We start from the raw sequence: 12,246 nt of genomic DNA, 5'->3' as shown, positions 1-12,246 counted from the left end.
CTTGTCTTTGCATCCCGGGTCCCGCCCCAGCCAGCTCCTCTGCTGCGCTTGGGACCCCTGGGCCTGAGCCTCCGTGCCCTCGTGTCCTCAGGCCCCCCGGCCCCCACCACAACCCCATCCCCATCCAGTGTGCGTGGCTCCCGCCCTGGGCTGACGGGGCTCAGCCCTGGTGGCTCCGAATGTGGTGTGACCCTGCTCCCGTCCCAGGAGGTGCCTGGGGTCTCCAGCAACATGCCCAGCCCAGCTGCTTCCCACGGGCTCCTGTCCTCACCTAGTTACAGCTCCAGGCCTTTCCTCCAACGTGGCTGATACATTCGTGTAGGGGGGTCGGGGGTGGGCGTCCTCCCGCTTGCACCCCAACCCCAGGCAGCTCCTCGAGCTGGGCGTGCCTGGGCCCAGACTCCTGCTGTGGATGGCAGGGCTTCCAGTCTCAGCTTGGTGCCCAGGGGTCCCCAGCGCCCAATCCCCCGCCCACCATGCCAGCTTCCGCCTCACCACAGGCTCTGCCTGCCTCACCTCGGCACAGCCTGTCCGTCGGTCAGGCTTCACTCCTGCACCCACCCCTGCACCTGCAAGGGCGTGGCCAGGCTCACCCACCCTCGCTGGCTGGTGATGCCCAAGCTCCCTGTGCCTCCTGGCCCCCAGGTGTGCACCGTGGGGGGAAGCGCGAAGCCAGACCAGATGCAGTGAACGTGAGCCATCTGCAGAGGCGCCGAGAGGAGCAGCGGGGGGCGGGCGGGGGCCGGTGGTCATCCGTCTGCAGTGGCGGGCAGGCAGGGGCCCCAGATGGTCAGTTGGTGTGAATGTCTCGGAGCCAGTCCCAGAAGGGGTTTCCCCGTGGAGCCCCCAGCCTCACACTGAGCACAGAAAGGAGCTTGCTTTCTGCAGCAGACACAGGAGGGCACCCTCCTGGCCTTGGGGTGGGCAAGGCCTCCCAGGAACAGGCTGTAGCGCTGGGGCTCCTCCTCCTCATCCAAAGACACTGTGAAGAGGGAAGGGCGCCCGGGCCCCGCTGGGGCTGTGGTGGGCAGCAGGCCTGATGGGGTCAGCCGAGGCCCCCTGTTAGCCGCCTCTGTGGTGGCGCCTCCCCGGAGGGGCCGTGGGCGGTGCTCGCTCACTGGCTCACTCTCGGCGGGCTGGTGTAACATTTTTACCGTGGCTCCCACAGCCCAGGGTCCACGGTCATCAGAGGACTGTCCACAGGAACGGGAGAGGCTGGGAAAGGCTAGACTCCAGGGGTGTGGGCAGGAGAGGCCACCGCCTGGGAGTCAGAGAAGGCCTGGGGAGGATGGGGCACGGGAGAGAAGGAAGACAGCCTGGCCTTGGCCTAGCGGGAAACGTTCCGGAAAAAGGAGGCCGTGGAGAGACAGCCAAGGGAGCCGCAGAGCACAGCCCCCTCTGTCGGGAGGGCGGGGCGCGGCCGCGGCTGGAAGCCTTGCAGCCCCGCTGTAGGAAGGGCCGTGCGCGAGGGCCGGACTAGCGAGTCTCGGCTGCACAGCCACAGGCCACTTCCTTACCTGAACCCCGTGCTCAGGGAGAAGCAGGAGAGCAGCTGCGCGGAGCAGGGGCCTTGGCGGGAAGGCTTGGAGTCCGGAGCTGGCCCAGCCACGCTCCAGCCCTGTCTGACCGCGTCCTGCTCTGTCTGGCAGTCAGGACGTGGAGCCGAGGAGGGGTCAGGCTGGGGCGGTTGGGGGCGCGTCCTGCAGGCCCTAGCATCTGCCAGCGTCTGCCACTGCCCCTCCCGGGGCCGCGGGTGGAGCCTCTAGTTAGTTTCGCTGTCAGTGCCTGGCTTCGCGGCAGCCTCACTGGCCGGGCGCCTCCACTGGCTCTGTCTCGGCGTGGAGCAGGCAGCCCTTCCTCGCGCTGCGTCCACCGGTAGGGCTCTGCGTCCCTCTGCAGCACAGCTCGCGCGGAGCTCGGCCTGGCGCGCTCCGAGCTGCTCTGCGCGGCGCGCCTTGGCCGAGAGCGCGCGGGCGAGGCGGTGTCCTGCCCCATGCTCTGCGGTCCGAGTGGCCGCGAGGCCGAAGTGGAGGCTCTGGAGACGCGGGAGTCCGGGGCCGCTGTGTGCCTGGTGTCCCTCCGCCCGGTGACAGAAAATGGCCTGGTCAGTCTGCGCCTGAGGGAAGAGAGACTCCCTTTCCGAAATCTTACGGCGACCCCTCATTTGTCATGTCGGAACGTCCATTACCTGCCCAGCGTGGCCAGGGAGGTCCTTCTCCCAGGCTACCCCAGCCTCTTGCTTGGGCCCCGCGCTTCCTCTCTCCCGCACTTCCTGGCACCACAGCGCCCCCTCAACTTGGCGGGTGTGCACTCGAGTGGCTGGGCTCGCTCCTGTGGGTCCCTGGCTCTGCTGGGCTCCTCCAGCTCGGCGGCACTGGGCTGGCCCGCACAGATTGCACGCCTCGGGGTGGGAGAGAAGCGGACCGCAGAGGCGAGAGACCCAGCTGCCCCTTCTCAAAAGCCTAAACTTGAAATCAATCTGCAGAGTAAAACGCATAGAAACTGCTAGTGTGGACCGCCGGGATCTCCATATGTGGGCCCTGTGAGAGCTGGTGGGGCCCCAGGTTCTGGCAGGACCTGGGCTGTCACCTGGCCCGCGCGCTGTGCAGACCCGGCCCGCGGCGCGGTGTCCCAGCGCCGGAGAGGATCCAGCTGCCGGGCGCCGTGTCCGTGCAGCCTCGGGCGGGTCCGGGGTCCAGTGCTCTGAGCCAGGGCTCCCTTCACTGCAGGACTTAGTGAACATCGAGATGTTCCTGACTGCCAAAGAGGTGGAGGAGTCCCTGGAGAGGCGCGAGACCGCCACCTGCCTGGCCTGGTGCCATGACAACAAGTCCCGGCTGCGCAAGATGAAGGTGCGAGGGCTGCGCCGGGGCGAGGCTCCCGGAGGGGCGGGTCGTGCCTGGGCGGAGCTTGCCGAGTCGGGAGGGGCGGCGCCAGCTGCACCGGAGCCTGTCGTTTCGGAGTTGTGTGGATGCATACGTCCCCGTTGTTGGGTTTGGTGCGGGTTTGGGGTTGTTATATGAGAGGGTGGTGTTGGGTTTTAGGGAAAGCACTCTCTGCATTATGGTTTGGACAGATGTTGAGTAAAGTTCTGAAGGCACGTGGTGTGGCCCACGCATGTGCTGCCGGGGATTGGAGCCGGGTGGGCCCAGCTCCTACCCACCCACTCACTGACTCTGGAAGGCACCCTGCGAGGAGTGGATGCCCGCCTCTGAGGGTGCAGAGTTCCAGGCTGGGATATTCTCAAATACAGCCTTTCTTGAGACCCAGAAGCAGCTTAAAAAATAGACACTTAAACATAAATTGCAGGATTTAAACTTGTTTCCTGAAAGGTGTCAGCGCCTTAGGGCTTTCAGAAATGCTTGATTGTATTAACCTTTCCTGCCTCCAATTAGAAAAACTGTGTTCTAAACTGAGTGCCTTTAACCCCGCCCCGTTGAGCTTGTCGTGTGCACATAGTCACCAGCCAAGGGTGACACTCTCTGCCACTCAGGGCCGCCAAAGCGAGCACGACGCGAAGACGGGACGGAAAAGTAGAGTGGCCAGTGGCTCCCCTAAAGAGAGTGAGGATCTTGGTATGGAATCCATAAAAGGAAAGCCAGAATTGGTATGTAACACGCGCCCGCGCTCTGCTCCACCCCCAAGGCTGTGCGCTCGGCGGGAACCAGGGCAGAAGGAAAACGCCTCCGGTGCAACAGGCAGTTTCTGCAAGCCCTGCTCCCTCCCCGAGAACACTGCTGCTTGGCCAGGCACGCCACGGGGGTCGGGTCGCAGCGGGGAGCCTTGCACCTGCCTGCCGGGGGTGGGCTGGCGGGGCGAGCCCCCCAGGGCGCGCTCCTGTGGTCTCGCCACGTACCCGGAGGGAGCCTAAGTAGCTGTCCGGAAGTGCACCCGGAGGCTGAGGGGGCGCCAGGGTGCGCTCAGGGCAGAGCTCCGCTGAGCGCGAGCGGGTGTGCACGCTCCGTCCCGCGTGTCCCCTTGTGGGCACACGTGAGCGCCGGTACCTGATCGCACGTGCAGGCTGGGGGCGGGGTGTCAGGGGCCCCACGCCAGATGCCAGGGGCCCCTCAGACCTGTGCTAAGGGTCTAGACGAGAAAAGAATCTTTGAGACCCACGTTTCCTGTCGTTGAAAATGCCTCCAAAGGAGTGAGTGCAGCCCGCAGAAGTCTCCTGAGTTGAGGCGGGTCTTGGACACGGCAGGCAGGCCGGCGGGGGCCCCGTGCGCACTGCGTCTGCAGCCTCAGTGGGGCCGTGAGTGGGAGTGCGCAGAGCCTCTCAGGCCGCTTGCGATGCGCTCACTGGGTGGCGGCAGTCCTTGTCCGGTCTGGACGCCCGCTCGTGCCTGCCTTCTCGGGACTGTCTGAGGGTTAACTCGGAGAGCAGAGAGCCACCGTAAACGCGGAGACACATTTCCACGGGGCGGTTCTGTAGAGCTGACCTAGGGTTTAGTGGTAACGCTCCGCGGCCGGGAGCCCCACATGGAAGTGGTCATCGTTCCCTGGGAGGCAGGCAGCGCCCCTCCCCTCCGTCCCCGGCTCAGCCGTGCTCCTCTGGCCTCTGAAAGGGGCTGGGATTTTCTTCACTGGTTTATGGGGTGCCTGCCACGCCACTCTCGCCCTGCCCCACCCATGTGGGGTCAGGACAGACTGCTGCCCAGGGCGCAGTGCCCCGCACAGGGTGGGGAGGAAGGCTTGGGCAGGGAGGCAGACCACCTTTTCTGAGCCCCTGCGGAGTGGATGTGTGGGTGCCAGGTGAGTGGCTCTGCACCTCTGCCGTGCCCGGCGCCAGCGCCATGGTCTGCAGTCAGGCCAGCCTGTGCGCCACTTGGTACGCCTGGCGCCGGGCCCGGGGCTTGTGCAGGGTGCCCTCCCAGGGCCCCTCCAGCCCAGGCACCTCCGCAGAAGCAGTGTGTACGCCAGGCTGGGGGGCAGGGAGCAAGGCGCGAGGTTGGCATACTTGTGGAAGCAGCAGGCACAGGGCAGTGTTGACACCGTCTCGGGGCCTGGGCACTGTGGGCGGCTGAGCGGAGGCCCTGAGGTCGCCTCCGTGCCGTGCGCTCCACATGCTCCGTTTCTGGGTGGAAACACTGGGTGTTTTCTGAAGCTGTGTTGGAGATGTTATGTGGTCTTAGTTTTGTGGTAAAATAATCCAGTTTTTCCATCTTAGGTCACAAAAGTTAATTTTGCCTGGTTGCCCTATACCCCTAGCTGCAGGAGTTTTAGCCCAAATTGGGTTGATACTGCTAAGGTTTCAAAGTTCACTTGGGCTCCTTACAAGCTACCCCACTGATGCGGCCGTATTAGCATCCCCCGGGGTCTCCTGTAGAGCCTTGGGACAGAAGCCTCCCAGATGGAGCTGGGCCACGGCCGCCTCCCAGCACAGCAGCCCCAGCCCCGGGGCCCTCGCACCCGCGGCACGATCTGGGCTCTTCCAGGAGCCGGCCCTGACCTGCTTGCTCACCTCTGCCATCTTCGCCCGGTCCTGGCCACGTGCCGAGGCCCCGCCCACCCAGGGCCTCTGAGCTAGCTCGTTCGCAGAGTCGCCGTGGCCCACACTGTGAGGGTCCTCATGCGGGTCTCTGTTCCCCAGAGCCCTCGGTGTGGCCCAGGGCTGGAAAGAGGAGACCTGCGGGTAGGAGGGGGTGGTGAGGGCGCTGTGCTGACTCTGCTGACCAGGCTGTCGTGTCTGTGCAGCCAGCTGCAGCTTGGGAGCACCCCTGCTGCTCCTCACCCCATGTCCGCCCGGCCCCCCCGGCCTGGCCCTGAGAGATGTGGGCTGGGGCCAGGCCATGGCCTGTCAGGACCCAGCAAGTATTGGCTGCAGGTTGAAATTAGGATTTCAGCAGCAGCCCTGCCTCCCTTGGCAGTGCCGAGCTTCTGCAGCAGTGCGTGCAGCCTCGAGCCGGGACACAGCTTCAGGTGAGCCTGGCTAAGCCGACCCTTGTCTTGTCTTCACCCTCAGAGCTGCCTGGAGTTTAGCCTGAGGATCCAGGAGTTCATTGAGCTCATCCGCCAGAACAAGAGGCTGGACGCGGTGAGGTGGGGCCCCCGAGCGTGCGGGGCAGGCCCCCGGGCCGCCCCTGGGCCAGGTGTGGGCAGGCGCAGCCAGCGCCGGGGCGGGGCTGTGGGGGCGCGGGCGTCTCCAGGCGGCGCTGTGCCTTTCCAGACACGCGAGGAAGCACTTCAGCCAGGCCGAGGGGAGCCAGCTGGATGAGGTCCGCCAGGTCATGGGCATGCTGGCCTTCCCGCCGGACACGCACATCTCCCCCTACAAGGTACGGCATGCCCTGGGCGCGGGGCTGGGCTGGGCCTGCAGTCACTGCCACTGACCAGGGTGGCCCGCACACCACCCAGGCCTTTTTTCCCATCTTGTTCCCATTTTGCTGGCAAAATCTTTGATCAGAACAGCTCCTAAAGCACTTCAGCTGGAAAGGGCAGTTCCGAGTGCCTGCTCACTCCTCTGGAGGCCTGGTCAAGGCTGGACAGGCCTAGCCTCTGCGAGGCTCGGCTGGCGTCCTTGCTGAGCTCACCTGTTCCCTCCCTGCGTTCTCTTCCCTGCGTCAGGATCACTGGGCTCATCTCCCCTCATCCCCCCCACCCCCAGGATAAACACCCAAGAGAAGCCCGGCCCCACCTTCACCACTCTGCCCACAGACGGCTTCAGCCAGATGCTAGACTCGTCGTCCGCAGCCCCGTCCACGAGCACACCTCTGCCAGGCTCGCCACCCTTTGTAACCAGGAGCCTTTGCTCCAGTTCCCAGTAACTCAGTCCTCGTCGGGTCTGAGGTCTCATCACAGTGGCCTTGATGGTGCACAGCTCTCAGGTCTCTCTGCAGAGACGGGGGTGCGCTCTGCCACGCTCTTCTCTCCCTGAGCCCTCGCTGTCAGTGGCCCATTCTGTCGGCCTAGCTGCTGCCCCGGGTGGTGAAGCCCCACCCCCGGGTTCAGGCGCTTGTCGCCACAGCGTCCACTCCTGGCAGCTGTTTTCTGGGCTAGTCCCTTCTGGCAGCTGCAACCCGTACCACAGACCAGGGCTGTGAATAGCAGGATGCACTGCTCAGGGCTTGGGAGGCTGGAAGTCCAAGGTCAGGTGCCAGCCTGAGGCACGACTTCCGCTGGGTCCTCCCGTGGTGGAGTCCGCTGGGTCCTCCCGTGGTGGAGTCCGCTGGGTCCTCCCGTGGTGGAGTCCGCTGGGTCCTGCCATAGTGGATTCCGCTGGGTCGGGAGCTCTCTGGGGCTCTTCTTAGAAGGACAGCAGTCCTGTTCGTGAGCCCCCTGCCCATGACCTCTTTCCCTCCCAGAGGGCCTCTCCCGACCATCACTTGGGGCCTCAGTGTTTCAGCGGTGTACTTGTGGGGGAGAGAGTAAAACCCTTGGGTGGTGGACCACCGTGTCCTCTGAGCCGTGAAGCTGGCCTCTGTCCAAGGCCGAGTGTTTCCCTGCAGCCCCGCTGCCCCTCAGTGTCTGTGGGACCCTCTGGGCAGACCCAGCCCCCACCGCCCAGAGTGCCTGCAGGTCCGTTGGAAAGCTGCTGGAAGCTTCTTCCCAACTGAATTCACGCTTTCTGTGGTGTTTGGGAATATAATAAATCATCAGGTCACAAAGATCTTCAGGTCTAAACTCAGATTTTAACTCACAGCGTTTTCTCTTCAAAGTGCAGCAAAGGCCAGCTGCCCTTGGGGATGAGGTGCCCAGCTCAGGAGGGTGTGGAGCAGATCTCTTTACTCCTTGGTGAGGTCTCACAGCAGCTGTAAAGAGCTAGGCAGTGATGTCATCACTGCTGTTGGACCCAGAGGGACCGAGCCTCAGAATAGACCCCAGGGCGGGCTTCCCCTCCCCTGGGCAGAGTTCTCCACCAACTGAGACATGACAACCTTTGGCTGTTAAAGTTGGTCTGGCAGGTTCAGTTCAGTTCATTCGCTCAGTCATGTCCGACTCTGCGACCCCGTGGACTGCAGCACGCAAGGCCTCCCTGTCCATCACCAACTCCCGGAGCTTGCTCAAACTCACGTTTATCGAGTTGGTGATGCCATTCAACCATCTCATCCTCTGTCGTCCCCTTCTCCTCTCCCCTTCAATCTTTCCCAGCATCAGGGTCTTTTCCAATGAGTCAGTTCTTTGCATGAGGTGCCCAAAGTACTGGAGTTTCAGCTTCAGCATCAGTCCTTCCAGTGAATATTCAGGACTGGTTTCCTTTAGGATGGACTGGTTGGATCTTCTTGCAGTCCAGGGGACTCTCAAGAGTCTTCTCCAACACCCCAGTTCAAAAGAATCAGCTCTTCCACGCTCAGCCTTCTTTATGGCCCAGGAAAGCTGGTCTGGCAGGTTACCTGGCTCCAAAGAGAAGGCCTGGGTGACAGGAGAGCCGTGACCCCGCGCAGGTAGCGGGGGGTCTCAGGTGCAGGGAGCTCGGAAACAGTTGGGACGGCTGTTCTGGAAGCAGGAGCAGGGGACCAGGCATTCCTGACGTGCTGGAGCCGCCTCATCAAGGGAGCGATGCCTTCGTCCCTCGTGGCAAGAGGTCACAGACATGTCCAGACGGGTCACGGTGGGAATGGACAAAGTGCTTTGTTTTGAGAGGGCTGTAGCAGACACTGCAGGGCTCACAGCTGGTGCTGGGTGCAGCAGCCCCTAGGGGCGGTCCTCCTTCACCATGGACTGTTGGATAAAAGACATGTTAAAACCATTTTTTAAATGTTCGGAGTGTGATGTGAGCCCTGTGCCAGGGCTCTGAGGGGCTCACAGAACCTCTGCCTTCCCCTCCCTCCCTGCCTCCACCCCTTCTTGAGTCTAAACCTGGGTGGTTTTAGGGACCCACATGAGCCAGGTTTAACTTTCTATTCTACTAAGCTGTCCCCTGGAATAAGGCTTCTCCTTGCAAACCTTAACGCCCTCAGCAAGAGGCTCTGGAGCTTGTTCACTGAGGGGCTTTCCTCCCAGCCGCGAGTCCTTGACTTGCCTCTGGGCCACAGGACCCACACTCCGGAGCATCAGCATAGGCTCGGATCGAGTCGACGTCCCAGAAAGGGAGTCAGCCGTGGCCTGGCTGCGGGCGGAAGTCGAGGCTGCCCTCTGGGCGCTGGTGCGTGGCTGAGCCGGGTGGCTCTCATTTTGCGTCTGCAGAGAAGAGACTTTAAGCTTGTTTGTTTCCTGTTATCGACTCTGCCCCGCTTCTTCCAGGACCTGCTGGACCCGGCGCGGTGGCGGATGCTGATCCAGCAGTTCCGGTACGACAACTACCGGCTGCACCAGCTGGGAAACAACTCCGTGTTCACCCTCACCCTGCAGGCCGGCCTCTCCGCTATAAAGACGCCGTATCCTTCTCTGCGGGAGTGCTCCCCACGTGCCCCTTCTAGTGCGGGGCTGGCGTCCAGACCCCGCTCCTTACCAGCCTTAGCCCCTGTCCTTGAAACTTCTGCAGTGCCCCCCGCCCCCCAGACCGTGCCTTAGTTGCATTGCAGCCCCAGTGCAGGAGGGCTCCCGTGCCCAGAGAGGGACCATAATGCTCAGCAGCCTCCTCGGGGTGCTCGGCATCCTGGGACCTCGGCTGGCCCGCCCTCCTTAACCCGTGCGCAGGCAGTGCTACAAGGAGGACGGCAGCTCGCGGAGCCCCGACTGCCCCGTGTGCAGCCGCTCGCTGAACAAGCTGGCGCAGCCCCTACCCATGGCGCACTGCGCCAATTCGCGCCTCGTCTGCAAGATCTCGGGAGATGTCATGAATGAGAACAACCCGCCCATGATGCTGCCCAACGGCTACGTCTACGGCTACAACGTGAGGGCCGGGGGCGGGGCCTGTGCGGAGGGGGCGGGGCCGGGCCGAGCGCCCCGGGGGTTGGGGCCTGAGCTGTCCTTTGCAAGGCGGGTTGAGGGGCAGTGGAGAAAGCTCAGGAGTTCCTGGCAGGGGTGCCTGCAGAAAGCGACTTTCGTGAAGTGAAGCGATTTGTTTCCTGAGAGTCGGTTCTCTGGGCTTCTCATAAGCGTGGATGTAGCCTGGATTGGCCCTTCCTAATGCGCCTGGTCTTTCTTTTCAGTCCCTGCTCTCTATCCGGCAGGATGATAAGGTCGTCTGCCCGAGAACCAAAGAGGTCTTCCACTTCTCCCAGGCCGAGAAGGTGTACATCATGTAGGGCCGCCTCGCCGAGCGGCCTCAGGCCCCGCCGACCTGCCTTTCTGTTTCTGCGACCAAAGATCTGAGCAACGACAACACTCCTGGGAAGAGGAGGAGAGACTGAACACGCGCGCACTCGGGTTTGAAACACGTCAGCTGTTGATGCTTCTGAAGTGCTTCAGCTTTCAGAGAAGCTTCTTTACAGACTGACCACGCGGAGGGAGGCTGGAACCTTTCACAACAGGAACGGATTCCTTCCGCGTGTTCTCACAGCCCCTGCCCTTCTGCTAACAAGGAGCCGCCGGGCGGACTGGTCCTCGGCCATGGCCCGGGAGCGGCAGTGGCCACGCCAGGCTGACCTGTGGTGACCTGGTGCCACGAGGGACCCTGTCACTCCTCTAGAGCTGCTGCCAAAACGCCGGCACCGCGGCTGCAGGCGGCGCTGGCCTCCAGGACCGCCGCCCGCCCGAGGCCGCACCCGAGGGGCCGCGTTCAGCCCTGTAGGCTCAGTGTCACGCCACTCCTGCCGCCTCGTCTCCTGCCTGAGAATGTATCTCGTGGAAACCCACTGGACCGGTGTCTGCAGAGGCCTTGCCGACGGCTCAGTAACTCTAGCTCTAAACACTATTCATTACAGAAGCCAGTAGTTCAGTTGAAGTAACCACCAATGACTTTTCAAATCGGACGAACTGTTGTAGTTTATATGAAACCGTACGGTAGAGGTTTGTACTCAGCGCTTATTTTTGCATGTTGAGGTTGATTAGCTAATAAACTGTAAACGTAAGACTCGCCAGTAAAGGTGTCTCTACTTCCGTGTGCAGCGGCAGCACGTCGGACCGCCCGGGGGGTGTCTGCCACCTGCCCGTCGGTCCAGGGTGGGCCCCCGGACGCCCTAGAACTGCACTCACGGGACCGCGCCCTGCTCCAGGGGCCCCTCAGCCTCGTGGCATCCCAAGCAACTCCCGACACTGGGGGTCTCCTGGGGTCCTTGGAGACATCTTGAGGAGCCTCCTCCCGAGCGGGAATGGGGGTGTGCATCCCTGCCTGCTGACCGTCAGCAGGAATGGTGCCCTGGGGGGTTAGGGTTAGAACTCAGGGGCCACATGGGCCCCTCCGCCCACCACTCTGGCCCCCGCAGTCCAGGAGTGCCCAGCTCCCTTGGACAAATTCCTTTTCTTAATCGGCGCAGCTTCTGTCACGGTGGCCAAAGAGGGCTTGGAAGCAGCTGAGGCCACCCTGGCCTGGTGAAGGCAGGGCGTACTGCCTGGGCCGCCTGGTCCACCAAGTCCCCAGTGCCCAGCCTGGGCGAGCTCTGGTCCACTCACTCCATCCCCGCCGTCCTGCAGACGCCTTCTGTGAGGACCAGGGTGGGCTCCGTGGCCTCTGCTGACTGCCTCCTCAGCCTGTTCTCCGCCATGTTCCCTGGCCGCCTCCTTCCTGGACTCACCACGGCACTGCCCTGGCCCTCAGCCCGCCTGGGCTCCTTGCTGGTGCTGGCTACTCTAGCTTCAAGCCTCGGTCTGGCTCTCTGCTTCCTTGCCAGCTGCCCACGCTGACCTCTGTGCCCTGGGCCCACGTCCCAAGGGGAGCGTGGCCTCCAGGATGTGACTGTGCTCTGCTTAGTTGGGACCAGCCAAGGATAGAGCACTATTTAAGTGGGGTCTCCCCGGGCCCTGCGCCCACACACCACCCGTCAGGTCTGGCACACGCGTGGGCTCGCTGCTGTGCAGGCACTTGGGGAGAGCTGTAGTGGGCTGATGGGTTCTTTGCTGCCATCCATACCCAGGGAGGGGGACAGTGGGGGTCTCTGCTGGCCTCGCCCCCATCTCTGCCTGCTTTCTTGCTCTTTGCTCTCTATGGAAGTAGGTCTTAAGAGCACGTGGAGGAGATGGATGTCGGCCACGCGTCTGGTGCACGTGGCCTGCAAGCCAGTCCAGCCCTCTGGGCTGTCCCCAAGACCTTCCCAGGCCAGTGTCCTGGGCAACCCTGTTTCTTGGTAAGAGTGGCTCAGCCAGGCCACTCATAATGGTGCACACAGAACCCCACTGTCGGGGCCCTGGTGGCCCACCCACAGGCAGGGCAGCTCGCCCTTTCCGCTGCCCGTGGTGCCCACTGGTGCGTGAGTGACTTCGTATCTG

General features: G+C 63.1%; 1 protein-coding gene across 3 annotated transcripts in view; it reads left to right on the top strand.

Moving 5' to 3' along the window:
* The window catches only part of MAEA (macrophage erythroblast attacher), a 28,098-nt gene extending 17,192 nt beyond the window's left edge, over positions 1-10,906 (top strand). Inside the window, exons 4-10 of one of the 3 annotated variants that reach the window (XM_018049867.1) lie at positions 2,730-2,852; positions 3,494-3,607; positions 5,963-6,039; positions 6,167-6,275; positions 9,181-9,314; positions 9,577-9,772; positions 10,053-10,906. In XM_018049867.1, the coding sequence (XP_017905356.1) occupies positions 2,730-2,852; positions 3,494-3,607; positions 5,963-6,039; positions 6,167-6,275; positions 9,181-9,314; positions 9,577-9,772; positions 10,053-10,127 (828 nt within the window). In that variant the 3' untranslated portion in view covers positions 10,128-10,906. Of the gene's footprint in view, positions 1-2,729; positions 2,853-3,493; positions 3,608-5,962; positions 6,040-6,166; positions 6,276-9,180; positions 9,315-9,576; positions 9,773-10,031 lie in introns of all 3 variants that reach the window. The other 2 variants (XM_018049866.1, XM_018049868.1) reach the window with 2 other exon arrangements.

The sequence above is a fragment of the Capra hircus genome, chromosome 6, assembly GCF_001704415.2.
Source record: "Capra hircus breed San Clemente chromosome 6, ASM170441v1, whole genome shotgun sequence".
Classification (NCBI taxonomy): domain Eukaryota; kingdom Metazoa; phylum Chordata; class Mammalia; order Artiodactyla; family Bovidae; genus Capra; species Capra hircus.
This window is presented reverse-complemented; position numbering and strand designations above follow the sequence as displayed.